This window comes from Channa argus, chromosome 2 (assembly GCF_033026475.1).
Source record: "Channa argus isolate prfri chromosome 2, Channa argus male v1.0, whole genome shotgun sequence".
NCBI lineage: Eukaryota > Metazoa > Chordata > Actinopteri > Anabantiformes > Channidae > Channa > Channa argus.
The window spans coordinates 24,431,494-24,448,796 of NC_090198.1; the positions used below are offsets into that span (position 1 = coordinate 24,431,494).

General features: G+C 37.6%; 2 protein-coding genes across 3 annotated transcripts; one reads left to right on the forward strand and one right to left on the reverse strand.

Moving 5' to 3' along the window:
• The first annotated feature begins 821 nt into the window (after positions 1-821).
• Positions 822-10,171, forward strand: slc38a7 (solute carrier family 38 member 7). 2 transcript variants are annotated; one of them, XM_067486567.1, is made up of 13 exons: positions 822-925; positions 1,534-1,615; positions 1,810-2,133; positions 2,717-2,770; positions 4,255-4,399; positions 6,061-6,205; positions 6,318-6,416; positions 6,583-6,640; positions 6,748-6,862; positions 7,043-7,190; positions 7,805-8,004; positions 8,098-8,149; positions 8,969-10,171. In XM_067486567.1, the coding sequence occupies exons 3-13, from the start codon at positions 1,882-1,884 to the stop codon at positions 9,069-9,071; spliced, it is 1,371 nt and encodes a 456-aa protein (XP_067342668.1). In that variant the 5' UTR covers positions 822-925; positions 1,534-1,615; positions 1,810-1,881; the 3' UTR covers positions 9,072-10,171. The 2 variants fall into 2 exon arrangements, with proteins under 2 accessions (XP_067342668.1, XP_067342676.1); XM_067486575.1 differs by lacking the exon at positions 1,810-2,133.
• Positions 10,172-11,012: 841 nt separating this feature from the next.
• On the reverse strand, positions 11,013-17,219 carry si:ch211-122f10.4 (cathepsin A-like). The gene is made up of 11 exons (XM_067486553.1): positions 16,888-17,219; positions 14,315-14,426; positions 14,099-14,236; positions 13,858-14,016; positions 13,569-13,660; positions 13,244-13,328; positions 13,002-13,148; positions 12,472-12,614; positions 12,023-12,185; positions 11,826-11,915; positions 11,013-11,736 (listed from the first exon to the last, which is right to left on the reverse strand). The coding sequence occupies exons 1-11, from the start codon at positions 17,055-17,057 to the stop codon at positions 11,653-11,655; spliced, it is 1,383 nt and encodes a 460-aa protein (XP_067342654.1). The 5' UTR covers positions 17,058-17,219; the 3' UTR covers positions 11,013-11,652.
• Positions 17,220-17,303: the final 84 nt, after the last annotated feature.

Genomic DNA, 17,303 nt, shown 5'->3' on the forward strand with positions numbered 1-17,303 from the left:
AGGTTCCCCCCCGGACAATACTATGATGTGGGCTGTAAGTCTTTTACTAACAGGGCTGGTGATAATCCTTTCAATTTCTCTCCATCTTAATACAGGTCCACATAAATCTGATTAATAATCACAAACTGATGAACACAATAACTAGGTGTTTAGGCTTCCTATGTTGGCTTAATGAAGATAATTAGGTTTGATTCATCTTTCAGTGTTAAGACACTTAACCAATTTTATCAAATGTGTAAATGGAAAAGTGTAGTTCCTACTTACTATACATAATCAAATGAATGTTACAAAATATAAAAAAACGTATTGAATATTTTGGGAAGGTAACAGGATTGTAATTCAAATTAGCTCCACCTTTACATGGATGAATGCATTAATGCCTCATTATTTATAATCCAGTAAAGTAAATTACTTCACACTACAATTTCTACATACTAGTACTATAGTGTTATTTGTTGCTGATAGTGAACAGTTTTCAATCTGGTACTTGTAGTGTATTTCTGCACTATTAGTGCTACAACAAAAGACAGAGAAGGTCCTCCCCTGATACGTAGAAGTACTTCATTCAGGACCTTTTTTCTTTTTATACTTTAAGTACATTTCCTGATTATATTTATATAATTTGTATAAATAAATTTTATGGCCTTTTATATTTTTATATACTATATCCTATACTCGTTGCTGTAATCTTCACCTTTTAATGTGAACATTTACGCATTTATGCTTTTGTACTAAATTTTAGAGCATGTTCTCATGCTTCTTCAGTCTAAAAAATACAATACCCACAATTCCATGCGAACACTCAGAATTCCAGTCACGTGGCAACGTGTCACATGTTTATCGGCTTTCTACGCGGCGCTGCCTAAATAGTGAGACTTCAGTTATCCTCTCAGGTCCAGGCTGTGCAACGCTGAAGAAACTGTCGGTAATTATGATAATCTCAGACGTTTACTTTTGTCTTAACAGCAGCGATTTCACAGGTAAAATAAGCCGTTGTAGAGTTATTCGAATACTTGGTTTGTTTCGTGACATATTAGCTTATTTGTATGTTGTGTTTAGCTAGGTGTAACCTTTGTTAGCTAGCGATGGTAGAACACAACAACACAGGGCTTGACAGCATCGAGAAGCTTTATTGTGATGTTAATGAAAAAAGAAAAGCAATAATCTTGTTACATTAAAAGGTGCCGTATTTAATCAGCACATCGCGTAGGCAGCATGAAAATGTGAATTGTGAAATACTCTGAGGTAACCTGGACATCATCAGCTTCTTCCCTTTAAGTTCAGTAGTGATTTGCTGACATATATTTCATATTTTCAGTTTCGATAAACGATTATGATTTCAGTTAGCTCTCGAGCCCATTGTAGATTGATTTTTAAGGGGCAGGTCGTCTTACACAGTGACACAGGAAAAGTGTTGGGTCCTTTAAAATAAAAATCAACACATTGCAATATCCGTGACTTGCATGAACAGCCTAACCTCATTTGCACTTCATGTCTTATCAGTTTTAAGGAAAGTCTTTGTGTCTTTTACAGGTCCCTGGTTTGTGGTGATCAGGCCCTTGAAATTAAGTGAACAGTTGGACTCAACAGACATCATGATTTTGTTTGGGTGAAGGTATGAACTGTGTAGTTTAATAAATAGAGGCCTTTCAGTGCTGTTAATCTAGCTTTTAGTTTACACTACAGATTTTGGTGGTCAGCATGCATGTGAGTGCATTTGTGTACTTAGCCGAATAGAAACAATTCAGGAACCAGGATCTCTAAAATTCAGTTTCACGTAGGGCGTCTAATCTAATTTCCTTTCCTTAGATCCACAGAGTTGGTAACTGATTTACAAGGGTGCATTAAGGCCTTGCAGGCCGAACTGGAGCCTGTTAGCTCATGGCGATTAATGCAGATGTTGAAGAATGGGGTGGCATAGGAAGTAGTGACTCTGGAGAAAGGGCATGGCTCCTGCAGAGTCCCAGCGTAGATTCTGTCCGGCACCTGGAGGCAGACAGGCAGAGTCGAGGTGTGTCCTCTTTGGGAGCTGTCTTCATTGTAGTGAACGCAGCACTGGGGGCAGGTCTGCTCAATTTCCCTGCAGCCTTCAATATGGCAGGAGGAGTGACTGCAGGAGTAATGCTTCAAATGGTGAGAAGATCTCAGTGTGAAAACACTGTCCTTATACTGGTCCCTTTCCCATTCAATGAGACAGGTGTTAAATCTTTGGCCTAATATCATAAATTAGGCTGCAATACATATTTTTATAATTTATCAGATTATTTATTTGATACAAAAATACATTGTATCAGGACTGTGTGCATGTGGTTTGGTTAGATTTGATTTTGTGCTAACATAAGCAAAAGAAGTGTCATCTCACTGTGTATGTTACTGAATCATTATTGGTGCACAAAAGCACATTGTGTCACATTCTCAAACTGTGAGCGTCTCTGTATGTCTACTTTCTGTTACATCCATCCCTTGTATAGTTGTACCATAAACCCCAGTCATATCATACACCCACCTATAGTATAATTTCAGACATGAGCACAGACACATGCTTTATAGAGAACCTCATGAAGAAGCTGACTAAGAAAACTGTTTTTTAGGACATTTAAAGAAACAAAGTCACTGTATAAATTACAATTCTTTTTCCTTGTGAGAAAACAAAACACGTTGGAGACAATTTAATAGCAAACTAAAATGTGGGTCTTCCTCTTTCTTTCTGTTTCAGTTTATGCTGATCTTTATTATCAGTGGACTGGTGATTCTAGGCTACTGCTCCCAGGTTTGTGTCATCCTGCTTAATGAGATCTTATGCTGTTTTGACTAGATTCTTTCATTTTTTAAATGCTGTATCTACTGCAGCCTTCAAAATGTGTCTCCTTTTGTCTTTCTTGAGTATTTGTCCTTCATTAGTGGTGAAATAACTATTGCAGTGCTTCTTTGGTTGTATTCCGGATCAGACTTTCACTTCCTGAATGGGTCGTGAGTTAAACGATTAGACTATGGAGAGAAGGTCCAAGATTTAGTCAGTTTAAAGATGGTATACACTTCAGTGATTTATTTTATTTCTATTTATTATTAAGAGAGATGTTGCAGCAGATGATATACAAAAACAATGCAGAAGTTACTGAAAGAAACTGAATAATAACCTAAGGCTAACTTGTATACTATTGTTAAATAGAATAAAATATAAGAGAATTCAATAATGTACATATAGAAACAAGAGTATTGATGGTACTATACAAAGTACATTATGTACACTGAATAATCTGGAAAAAAGGGTGTGCAGTTAAATACACTCCCTCTCTTCACACTAACATTCTCTATGAATGTTAAATTGAATGTGTGTATTCAGAATATGAATATGTATAATATATGAATCTTTACATGCTGTATATACTGTATACAAAATGTGTGTGAGTCAGTACAGACTAGCTGAATCTGTTGTGACAAACATCAGCCATATTTAGCTGTAGGATGAACTTTTTGAACTGGTCTCCTCCTGCATATTTACCTGTGAACTGCCAGATAAACAGTTTGAAAGCTAGATCCTACAGAAGTGATAACTCATGGAATGGCAACAGAAAAGCAGCGTGTTTAGATCGATGTCCTGCCGGAAATGTCAGATATAAATAAAGTGTAAGTTGGAGTCTTTGTAATAATTGGAAATTTAACCAATCTAAAAAAAACCTAATTTGGAAATTTGTTTGAACTCCACTCCTTGTTTGACAACTACTGTAAAAGAAGAGCTTGCCAAGACTGAAATTACATGAGCAAAAGATCACATTTGGTTTTTACAACCAAAGAAAATGGTGACGCCACCATGGCCACATGATTAACAAAATATGTAGCTCATTATCAGGCCACCGGGTAAATTCTAGTTTCTTTTTTTGTGACACAGTTTCCAAATATTGAACGTTGCTGGTGATGTTAAAATGATGTTTTTTGGTACCTCTTCAGCATACTCCAGTTGTTGTTATGCAGAAAAATGATTGTAGACATAAGTCCTAGTGAACCTCTATAATACCCTCTAAAGTTGGCTTGGCTCCCGTATATATGGTAAACTGTACTTATCTACCTCGACATGAAGCTCGCAGCCTAAATATAGTGACGACAAATTTGAATTCAATTCTCAGACATGGTATATACTGTAATAGTAAAAAAGCCTGTTTCCATACTGATACTGCTGAATCTGCCCTCTTACTTAATTTAATCTTTTGTGTTTTTTTTTTTTTGTTTGTTTTTTTGGTTTTCTCTCCTTTTCAGGTCAGTAATGAAAACACATATCAGGAGGTCGTTCGAGCCACATGTGGGAAAGTCACTGGAGTCTTATGTGAAGTCGCCATTGCCATCTACACTTTTGGGACATGCATTGCTTTCTTTATTGTCATAGGTGACCAGCTGGATCGCTGTGAGTATATTCACACTGATGCAGTGAATCAACCAGCCAACCGCTTTGTTTTTATTTAAAATTCCATTCAATTTAACAAAGAATACAATTTTAACTTGGCAATTAATAAAAAACAAAAAGACCCGTTTTTTAATCAATTGTTTAGTATAATTTACTTTTAGTTTACTTTGTATTTCATAGATTAAAATATTTTAGCTCAATTAGAAGCTCATTGCAGCTTTGTTGTGTAGAAGATTGTCAGATTTGTTGTAATTAAATAAATTATTTTTAGCTGCTGTCATATCCTGAATAATATTTGAGCCACTACTTTTTAATATATTAGAATCACCTAAAAGAGACACACTTTGCTTAATATCTCTTTGTAGCCCTTTTTCTCAGCTGTTGTTCTCATGTCCAATAGCTCTTCCACCTCTCCATCCATAACAACAAATGCAGATATGTTGTTATTGTGTATTAATGGTTAGGCAAATAAGCTCTACTCTCGCAAATCATGTTGTTTTAGAGAGTATTTGTCTCTGTTTTTATCACTGGAACACTTCACATTTCCTGTGAGTGGTTAGTGCACAGCAACTCCATTGAGCCAGTTTCTGTGTTTATGCTCTGCATCAGCTGATTGGAGTAAAGGATTGAGATTTGAAAGGAGAAGGTGGGAAAATTCAAGCAGCATCTCCCCACTTTGCTAAAAGAAAATGTGAGGTCTTTGGAGAATAAAGGTGTTGAGCTGACCGCTCTAGTGAGGACGCAGAACATCTTTCCCAAGTGTAGTCTGATGTGCTGTAGGCATGGTTGCACAAAGGGATTCACAAATCCTGTGTTAACATAGACAGTGCCTTCATCACTGTGGTGGAGGACCAGACGTGAGAAGAAAGGACGGGGCGCTGCCCAATTTTATTAAAAACTGGTGGTTTTTAGCCCTGATATTGAACTGCTGTCTGTGGGGCTCAGTCCATTTTACTTTACTCTTTTTTTAGGTAAACATGAACACATGCTCGACCGGTGGACACTTGTTTAAATTATACAGTGAATATGAGGACAATTTAAGACATGAAAGGAAACCTCCAGTGATTTTGAACTTCTTTTGGTTGTAGTTTGGGTAGTACATGTACTGAAATGCCATTAAACTCACCTTTGACTTCAGTATATTAAAATATCTCTCTACTTGTATCTGAAAAATGCCTCCAGATGACATCACTTGGAGGAACCTTCAGTTCAGATTAAGTCATCTTGTTGCTCATTCTGTAGAGGTTGTAATGATGTAATGTAATGATGAAAAACTCCTTCAGGTGATGTCATCTGGAGTTTTTCAGAGGGAAGTTTAAGAGTATTAACATACATGTACACCCAGTCTAAATGTTCTCCCAGTAGTAGTGCTGATATCCTTTTAACCTGTCCTATCTTTGAGGCCAAAGAGCATTAAGCGCAGCACTCAGCTTATTTTCTCTGTGTTCCTCATGTGACACACTGAGATGCTGACAGTTTGCTGACAGCACTTGTTTTTTTGTTTTTTTTTGTGGTCAGGAATGAATGGAGAGGTTGTTATTTCCCACTTATGCACTCTCTTCCCTTTAGACATTTCACTGACTTCCCCTTTTGTGTCTGTTGCTTATTAAAGTTTTATGTCTTTTACTAATTCAAATTTTTTCTTTTTTTTTATCTTGCAGTGATAGAAGCAGTGGCTCATGACACAGATGGATCAGTTAGTGCCCACTGGTACATTGACCGGAAATTTACTATCGCAGTCACTGCAGTCCTTGTCATTCTTCCTCTCTCTATCCCTAAAGAGATTGGCTTTCAGAAGTATGCCAGGTACAGAACTTTGTCACTCACTCAACTTATTTTCACCTTTGAGGATTAAAATAGTTTTCTTAACTCAGACCTTTCATAGTGATCATATGTGAGATGTTGTTCTTCACTGCAGTGCACTGAGTGTGATGGGAACCTGGTATGTTACCATCGTGGTCATTGTAAAGTACATCTGGCCGGATAAAGAGGTGTCTCCGGGCTACATTCCCACAAGGTGTGCCTCTCATTCCATGACGCTGCCCTCACTTTATGCAGCTAACAGTTCTTCAGAAGCATTATATTAATTGTGTAGCATTGTCCGCTGTCTCATTCCTGCAGAAACTTCACCATCTTTGTCATCTTGCTTTGCTTGAGTTGCTAAATCACTGTGTTTGTTCCAGTTCTGCTTCCTGGACTGCAGTTTTCAATGCAATGCCCACCATATGCTTTGGCTTCCAGGTATTTCCTCATTTGAGATCATAAAGCGATATGGCTTTCTTAAGATTTCCGTTTATAATTTAATGAGTTCTGTGTCTCCCCTCTTTCCTCCTGACTTCTCTCCACAGTGCCATGTTAGCTGTGTGCCGGTGTTCAACAGCATGAGCAGGAAAGAAATCAGACCCTGGGGAGTTGTAGTCACCCTCAGCATGTTAATCTGCCTATTTGTTTACACAGGAACAGGTATTAATCAGCTTGCTAACCTGTTGATTGGTATCAATTTCATTGACTTTTGAATTAAAATAGAAAAATAGTTTTACATGTGTTTGAAAGTTCTACATTCTCTATTTTATCTATTGTTTCTGTTTTTTTCGGGGGCTCATGACTTGACAATCAGTGGTCTAAATGTTTATGTTTGACCAGGTGTCTGCGGCTTCCTGACTTTTGGTTCTAATGTCAGTCAGGATGTGCTGATGTCATATCCTCCTGACGACATTGCTGTAGCCATCGCAAGAGCTTTTATTGTTGTCTGTGTGGTCACCTCGTACCCCATTTTACACTTCTGTGGCAGGTAAGGTATAGAGAAAACATATTGTTAGTTTTGTTAACTGTTATCCTTGACTCCAAAAACACACTAATAGAACTGATACAATAGTCAAATGGATTAATCTCCCTTAAATTTACTATTGATCAACCTATGCGTTGAGTGTTTTAATTTAGAAATGAAAATTACATTTGAAAATTGACAGCTCTGGTAGACAAACTTTGTGAGGCACTTTTTGTAAACCATGTACAGAACACCCAGAAGTGGATGAAGTACTCATAACTGTACAATCAAAAAATGTACTCAAAAGTAGTACTACACTAACATTTCTACTTAAGTAAAAGTACGACTTGTAATTTACTTTGTTTGTTAAATACATGTAAATCATTGTGCTATTTTAAAGATTACACACATCATACTGATGGATCACATCTAGATGGCAGAAAACAAAACATAGCACTGATGCTAAAACAGTGTGTCGGTATATTAACTAATGGTGCAATAAATGTAATTCCTGTCTTGCTACTAATTCATTTTCATTAAGAGAAGAAAAAAGTGCTGTATTGTGAAACGTGTAAGAGAACTTTCATTATTTTACGGTTCAGTTAATGAACCTTTGCTGTGGTCATCTGTCTCTGCAGGGCAGTTGTAGAAGGACTTTGGCTGCGGTTCAGAGGCGAACAGGTGGAAGTATGTGTACGTCGTGAGCGGAGGAGGAGGATTCTGCAGACTCTGGTGTGGTGCATTGTCACCCTCATCCTCGCCCTCTTCATCCCAGATATTGGTCGTGTGATCTCTCTGATAGGAGGATTGGCAGCCTGCTTTATCTTTGTCTTTCCAGGTAACACAGATGTAATTGTGTTCACTGCTTTGAATGTCTTTGCAGGCCAAATGTAAATGTCACACTGTGGTGTCTCTGCGTTGTCTCTAACAGGTTTGTGTTTGATGCAAGCAAAACTATCGGAGACAGACAGCCGATCGGCCAGGTGAGATGCTGCTTATTCTGACATTCTTGATGAGAATATTTAATTGGTAGCACCGTCACCTAATAAGGTCCTTGGTTCAAAACCAGTAGTGGAGGCCACGGCCTCTTATGTCTGTTTCCTCAAAGCCCAGGTAGATGCATTCACCTGGAATTATTAGCTGGGTGCTGCAGAATAGCTCGCTGCCTCTGAGTGTATAGGACATGTAACCCCCTAAAATCTTTATTATCACTTTATTATTCACTTAGTTACTTTAAACTAAGGCCCTTAAGTATTTATTTACTCAAGTACTATACAGTTTTAAGGTACCCGTCATTACTCCATTGCACTTATTACAGCTGTAGCAACTTCATAATGTAATACAGTATATTTCTATTTCTTACATAGGTTAAGATGAGACTTTTTGATCCCTGGGTTGTCATTCATACACTACATTAAAATTAGGGCCCACCAGCTTTACCATTTAACAAATGACACTTCAGCAAGTGATAACCACATTATTCAATACATTCCAAATATACAGGAGTCATAATGAGAACCTTTTTGGTGTACTTGCTGATAATGTTTATTTACTTGTACTTATTATGAGTGGAGGACTTTTATGTCTTAACACAGTATTTCTATAATATTGGTGCTTTGTTAAAAGCAAAAAAGTTCTACCACTATATGTGGAAAGGCTTCTGTGGATTTAATAAATTTTTTTATGTACTTAAGGGGCTATTTTTGATTACATAACCACCATTTTTATTTAATCAACTAAAGTATTTTTTTAAGTTTTAAATGGAAATTCATATAGAGTTGTTTCTATGTCCTCTTTCACAGCTGGCATGGATTGGTGATCTTCGGTGTTGCCATGGTTACAATTGGAGCCTTCATCTTTGGCCTCACAACAACCAACTCTATCTATCAAGACATTGTAAGCTAACAGGAATTTTTGATGTGAGTGACTGGTGTCACCATTACTGAAGACAGAGGGCTTAGTTCTGTGCTGCTAATGAACTGAGAGAAAAAACTGAAGAAGCATCTCATGACACTCATAAAAAAGAACTTCATGGCATGACCTATCCATGCCTTAGTTAAAATGTTAACACTTTTTGCTCAGTTAGGGAGTATGCCACGTGACTTAAAACATTTCTGTGTTCTTTAAAGTTTAAATCACAAGTTTTTATTTTATGATGATTTTAACTTGCAGTGAAAGCAGTTTGACAGTCATTCCGCTGGGTCAAAGAGTGACTTTCCCTGGTCTCTGGACCCAATTTAGACATTGCTGTTTACCAGAGCTGAAGGACTTTGTATAGAAACCATCAGGTTTTTTTTTTTTAAATATGACAGTTAGTGTAGTTTATAAGTACCAGTTTGTGTATTTTAACTTGCATGTGATAACTGTATGGTTCAAATCATCGAAAATCAACATGCTGTAGTTTCCAGGTCTAGATTTTATGTTGGTGCTGCTTTAAATTTGTTCATTAGGATTGTCTTTTCTCCTATTGAGTATTGGTTTACACACACACACAGTTAATGGCAGGCAATGGGCAGCTACAGTCTACTACCTGAGTCAAAAATGGGATGTGTTTTTTTTAAATATGTGAACAAGACAAACCTATAACATTACATTTTGAGAGACATTTAGAAAATCTTTACTTATCCATTTTAAATAGCCTATGGGCCACGTAACAAACTTACTGACCTTAAAAGTGATGATATAGCCGTCTAACACCTAATGTTAACTAATCTTCATCACAATAGTTTATGGGGTGCCACGATGGTGAATTTACAAATGGCACTTCTGCAAAAGTACGAAGCGGCAATCACAGAAGTTTGGAGGCCTTTGAAACTTCGGTGTGCAAAACATGAACAGAAACACGAAAGATTGTGTAAAAGAAAAATCACCTGCCACCTGCACAGACAATCTAAAAACCCAAACTCTTTGACGAGTGGTCAAAGGGGGTTTGAAAATTGCAGTTAGTGAATGTATGAACTAATCAAGACAAGAATTCAGTTTGTACATCTCCCCCCCCCCCCCCCCCCAGCAAAAAACAAAACAAAGCCACGGTTTCAAGATCAATAATGAACTATGAATAAGACCAAAGTGTATGCTTTTACTATGCCCTAAAATAAAACTTTTCACTGATCTTAGATATGTTCAGCGGATAATTAGAGCTCAATTAGAGCACAGGTTTGATTACAAGTTGAATCGGTTTTGTTTCATTAGATTACTTTAACCAAACTGCAAGTACAGCTGCATTATATTTACAATAAAATGATCAAACGTTTTTAAGGACATTGTAACAAAGTAATCAGTGTTTTAAGTGTACTTAGACTTAAGATTCAAGAATTAATAAAAAGGGAATGTCTTTGTTTTTAAAAACACAAAGTGAAATTTGTATTAGTCACACTATCATTCAGAAAAAGGGAAAACGCTACAGTTAAAGGAAGAATTCTGGTTGTGATCAGTATTTAAACTCTAGAGCATGTAACCTTTCATTATATGAACATTTCTCAGAATCATGTTGGAAAACAAAATCTTTATGGTTTGGAGTGAAGCCATTAGATTTAATTGTATTTCCTTATCCTGTGCATACTGTACTGTTGCAACTGTTTTGTTTAATGAGTGGATCTCGGGCTGCATTTACGATCATATGATGTCCTGTCACTGACTTAGTTTATAGGCTAGAAGGATGTACACCTTTCCCCTGAGACATTTGTCAAACAGAAATCATGTGTCCATGTGGTCTTACATAGAATGTTGACTTGCAAATGGAATGATTATGGCAGTTTTAATAGAAATATTTTACAAGACCTGCCTGTAATGCTTCAATGATTTTAGTACAGCCAAGGCATATGAATAAATCTGACAGTCAATGTGTCATTGGCAGATAAAGCATTTAATAAAAAGACAAATGACCAATACATTTGCAGTTTTCATTGAGACATATTGAACACTGTCAATTCAGAACAATCACCTTGTGTTGTGAAATTTTTTTTTTTTAAACTTTTTCTTAAAATGTCTGATTCTGCTAAAAAAGCTTCAATTGATCTTGTAAAGTTCAAACTTAAGTACGATTTTCACATCAATATTGGATAAACAGTGTAAGACGTGCCGCTTTTTTTCATATCCCCATTTCACTAATTAGCATTAGGATATTAGTCTGCGCATACAAAAAAAATATGGGACCAAACAGAAAATCCCTATGTGGGTTTTGGTTACTTGGCCCACTTAGATTTGATCCTCTAAAATGGATGAAGCAGGTATAAAAAAAAAATGTAATTCTACACTGTTTATTCAGTCAACATGCTAATATCTTCACAGCTGTTTGCTACAGTTCAAATCCAATGTGATGCAGAGCCAACATCCAAAAACTCCCTGAACTGAGAGTATTGTATGAATGATAAAACAAGATAAGTGCCCTAACAGACTCTCTTTTAACACATCTTCCCTGAGAAAAATGTAGCAACTAACAAGTGATGAGTGCAGGTATCTTACATGCAGCAGTCTCCATCATGGCTCAGTAGGGTTCATTTGTTATAAAAGACTGGAACATGTGAAAAGCTGGACCTGGAGCCCACTGAGGAACCATATGACCGGCACCCTGAAACACAAAAGGACAGTGGTATTTCACAGTAATGACACCAACTTCAACTTCTATGGGTAACATCTCTCACAGTCTCACTCACTTACCTTGACTGTCAGAAATGTGATGTTTCCAAACTGCTGATAAAAACCAGCAATCTGGTCTTCATGACGCCAGCTCTGATAATTAGAAGTCGCCTAAGAACAACATTTATAAGTTGTGTGTATATATGTAGTAAGAACAACATTGTGTAGTTGTAGATTTCAATTTTTTTAAAAATCTTTCCCATATTAAAAGTTCTTACCTTCAGACCGAGGTCCTCCACAAACCACTGGTCTCCCAGGAAGTTGCAGGCCATGTCAGTGTCTCCATTGTAGACAAGTGCCCGCAGGTTCAGAGAAAGCAGCTTCAGATACACATCCTTTACTGTTTGGTACAAAGTGGTGTAGTTTTCTCCAACATCATCACTACAATAAACAAAAGCTTAGAGTTACCATAATCGTCATCACTGTGAACATGCCATTGACCGCACTGAGGATGTGAAGTCAACGCATGCTGATTTCTTTTGTGCGTGTGTGCCATCTTGGGAGTATTCCCCTCCCTTATAGTGTTTTGACTTTATGTCATGATTCTGAAAAGCACTGCCACAGTTCGTGCTGCTGCCATAGTAGGTCAGAGTATAGTAGGATTTGAGAGTTGCAATTCAAAGAACATTGATGCCATAATCATCATCATTATTTTCTTATAACATACCTGCAGATGTCCCATGGTGGCAGAATATCTGGTATGTGTAAAGCTTTCCTCACATCGCCTCTGTTCAGCCAGTTTATCTGAGCTGTACTGTTAATGCAGGGAGGAACTTCACGCAGAGACATATTAGGAACTCGATCTGAAAACTTCAGCATGAAAACATAAAGTGCATAACATAAGATTTTTTACATCACATGAAGAAGGTGATCTTTGCTCCACATATCTTTATCACATGCTACAGAGACACAGGAACATCCTACATAGGTAACTAGATACTTTATTCATTCTAATGAGAAATTCACAATTGCTCACCACCTGCATCAATGTATTTTGAGACCTCACAAGAAACAAGTGAGCACAGCATAAAACGATCACCGGTGATTTTTCCTACTTAAAACAAATAAAACCCACAACTCCCTCAATATCATGAAAGATCCCTTTAAAAGGTACAAAAATACCAACACCTACTCTTCCAGGGCAGAGTTTGTACCTGTCTTGAATACCTAACCCTTGTTCATACAGGTAACACTCACCTTGTCAGAGTGTTTCCTGCAGTTCTTAAACAGATGACTCATGGCCCTCTCATAGCCTCTGTGGGACCATCTGCGACCCTCACAATCCAAGTAAAGGGCATATTCATTAAGTCCGCTCTCATACACGATACCAAAGGCTAAGTACACCTGAGGGGATACAAGTTACATTTCCAGGTAGCATTTTACAGAATAACGTGGTTGTACAAGAAATTACTTGCTGAATACAAGTAGAGAACACATACCAGCATATTGCAGGTAGGTGAACTGGAGTTGTAGAAGTTACAGCTTCCTTTGTCACAGCATTTTAGGTTCAGATCACGCCACAAACTGCAGAGCAAGCATAATGTTAAAATGACAAATCTTTTGTCTGTCTTATTCGTTGTCATATCTATTTAGTGGTGGCTGTGTGTGTCCTACATTTATTGTACCTGAACACCAATGACAAAAAATGTGTTAAGCTTTCTGGCATTGTTAAAAAGTGCAAGTCTGGGACAATTCCATAAACTAAATGTGCAAAGCAGCTACTATTTTCTTACTGCCTTGGAATACTCATTTGGTGGCACTTACTCTTCTCCAAAGAGGCCATGATAGTAGCCAAAGTAGATCAAAGACTGGTCATTGAGAGCAAAGCTGCTGAGACCATTTCCCACTGCAAAGCCCTGCAAACAAGTAAATACTCAAAAGTTAACCTCAAGTTGTTTCAATAAATGTAGAAACTTTGCCTGGCTTGGTGTCTATGGAGGATAGAATAACATTTTAAATTCTGGAAGTGGTTCATATAACGAGCAGCTGGTGGTGCTGGTGAGCAGAATATCTGATGCTGAAGATAAAACAAAGTTTATATGAAGCACATTACCTTGAAGTTGGTTTTGGCAGCTCCTGTAGCCACACGCAGGCTGAGCGTTGGTGCATAAATTCCACCATAACTTTCTCCAAAGATGAAGAACTCATTTTTAGTGAAATTTGGAAACTTGACAAAGAAACTCTGAAGGGCTATGTAATTATCCTCAGCCACCTAAGAGAAGAATATATATAAATTGTTTTCTTTTTGTTTGCTTTGGAAAATACAGTATTACTTGTCAATAGACCTATATCACCTGGTCGTCATCAGTTGCATAATTGCGGTCATCAGAGTAGGAATATCCAACTCCAGCAGGAGATTCCAGATACAGCACATTGGCAATCTTGTTCCAGCTAAATGTGTTCTCATACAGCGTGGCCCCATCATCATTTACCTGAAAGAGAAAGTGCCAATTAAGAGTCACATCAGTTGAGTGTACAGATTTAGTTATGCACACACTGAGCATGCTCACATGAAATGGTCCATTCTCTGACAGGAATCCATCCAGAGAGCTGCACCCTGGACCCCCATTCAGCCAGAGCACCAGAGGGTCTTTGACTGGGTCCCTCTGAGAGGTCACAAACCTGCAGGAGATCAAGACGACTGTTAAAAACTTCACAATGACATATCTGTGTTTTTCCGAAGGCAGCGTAAAGAGAAGAAAGTATAGACCAATGCCATACTATAAAATAACAACAACAAAAAAAAGCCACTACTGTTTTCTTACACCAAAGACAGAAATGCTAATGTTTACCCACAGCCTTTCAGTGATGTCTAAGTCAAAGACACTAAGGACTTTTCCAAAAACTTCAGTTTGTGTTTCCTAAAGTAGTCCATAGTGGATTTTCTGGTCTGATTTGAATCACTGTGTTGTCAAAGCCAGTCTCAAGAGTAGTTTTTATTTCCTGACACACACAAAGTAACATTTCATGTTATAATTTCCTCTCAGTTTTAGGAGAGGAGTGTTGTTGTTTTTTTGTCTGATGCAGGATTCTAGCTGCTCAACAGTTTTTGGCCATTGTTGCTGGATTTTTATTTTTTTTTTTAATGATGTTTTATGATGTGCCAAATGTCTTCTGTTGGTGAATCAAGGACTCCTCCTGTGAAGCTATGCTGTTGTGATGGATGCAGCATGTGGTTTAGCATTGTCTTGCTGAAATATCCAAGGCCTTCCCTGAAAGAGACGCTGTCTGGATGGCAGCATATGTTGCTCTAAAAACTCTATGTACTTTTCAGCATTGATGATGTCTTTCCAGATGTGTGAGCTGCCTGATGCATAGGCACTGATGCACCCCCACATGTTCACACAATGCTTCTTCTTTGCATGATATGGCTTTAACCTATATTTGTGGATTGCACCGTGTTCACAGACAGTGATTTCTGGAAGTGTTCCTGAGCTGATGTACGGTAGAGAACCTGCCTGTTTTTAATGCAGTGCTGTCCAAAGATCATGCACATCCTGTTTTGACCTTGACCTTGTCCCTTGCAAAAAGAGATACCTTCTGATTCTCTGAATCTGTTGAAGATATTATATATATTGTAGATGGTGGGATCTTTATCGCCATTAACCTAATTATTGTCAATGCTTTGCAGCAATTAGTTTTCCAGACTTTTGTTCCCACACTTCCAACTTTTTTGAGATGTGTTGCTGACAGCAAATTCAAAATGACCTGATATTTTCCACGAAATGCTAAAAATGTCTCAGTTTCGACATCTGATATGTAGTGGGCTTGTACTTCATAGAGGACTGGCAACCAGCCACGGTGAAACAAGGTGAGGCATGATGAGAAGCTGCTAAAAGCCAGTCTAACGCTTTTACAAATCCGGTAAGTTACAGTTTGTTTACAGAGAGAAAGAGTTAACTTTACTTACTTACTGCATTATATTACATCTTACGTTTCAGACATTTAGTTTAAGAACAGTTTCTTAACAGTAAGGGAAAACTTCTTACTTGCAAAAACTTTGGACCTTGGATTATTTTACTGTTATAGAGGGCAGCCTCTTTTACTGAAGTAAGAGTAGCGATACTCTCAGATGTAAAACCGTTTCCTCAAAATGTTACTAAGCTAAGTAAACCAAAAATATAATCTTTAATATATACATACAGCAGCAAAAGTTAAAATACTCATGCACAACGACTAAGTCTCACAATAATGTATTACTGTCACAAATGATCCGCTGTGGTGACCCTGAACTCATGGGATAGACCGAAAGGACAAGGAAATAAAATAAAATGAGTATTTATATAACAAGTATTACTGGATTACAACTTTGATACATTTGTTTGTTTATTCTCTAGTAAAGGTGGAACTCATATCAATTACTTAATATGCTGGTGAGAATTTTGTGAATTTCTCCTTGGGGGATCAAAACTCCTTAAAGTGTGATTTCACTAAGTTCAACATGGCTGTAGTTGGGGAATACACGTATTATAACGATTCTAAAATGGTCTGTTTCCTATATTTAAAAATACATCCATGCTTCTAGCTGGAAAACCCCTCCAGATTATGCCGAAGAGTTTTTCATCATTAGGGGTGCAAGTTGAAAATCACCAGAGTTGCCCTTCAGGTTAAGCTAAAATTATTAATCATAATTTACCTGTTGATTATGTTTATATAGTCTACTCATTCAAGTCTTAAATATAACTAGCAACTAGTTGAATAAAACCTACACTGTAATGTAATAAAAGGTAAAGGTGAGGTACAGTGCTTTATTTATCATTATATATGCAAGGTGTGGATGGGGGTTAGTCCCATGTCCCTTTTAATGGAGGAAAAGTTGAAAATATCTTAAAGTTTAGTTCAAGTGTTTCAAGAATGTACCTAGTGTATATAGTACCTGAAAAACTATTTTGTTTTCAATCTTGGTTGCAGCCCTACAATTATAATAAAATAATACTTTACTTACTTTACTTTACTTACATACTTTCGATGTGTACTAATACTTAACATTGCTTACTTTTACTTAGGTAGGAAGGTAATTTACTTGTAGTATTTTCCTAGTCTGTTGTGTTGGTACTAAAGTAACTTAACGGTTGTTTCTTACCAATAATGGAGAAACTTCCCCGGCCGAGCCTGGAGGTACCCCGACCACTGCCGATAGTTGGGTTTAAACATCATACCAGGGAGGTGGGTCACCTCATCGGGATCATACTGAGCCCAAGAGCCGAGAGGTAACACGGCCAGCAAAGCAACAAGCAAAGCCGCCAGGAACATGACTGAACCGCACTCGGTTTGAACGTACACAAAAACAACGCTAATGTTACACAGCAAGTCTCATCGGCTAATTGAGGAAATAGATCAACTTTCTTTTTCGTAGCAACCACTTCCTCCGACGGGTACCCCGCTTGAACTATGCATGGACGAGTGCGTCACATGACTGCCGCTCCGGCCACGTGACCAGCACCTGACAAACACGGAAATCCCGTAAAACATCACATTCCACATTATTAATTTCTAAAG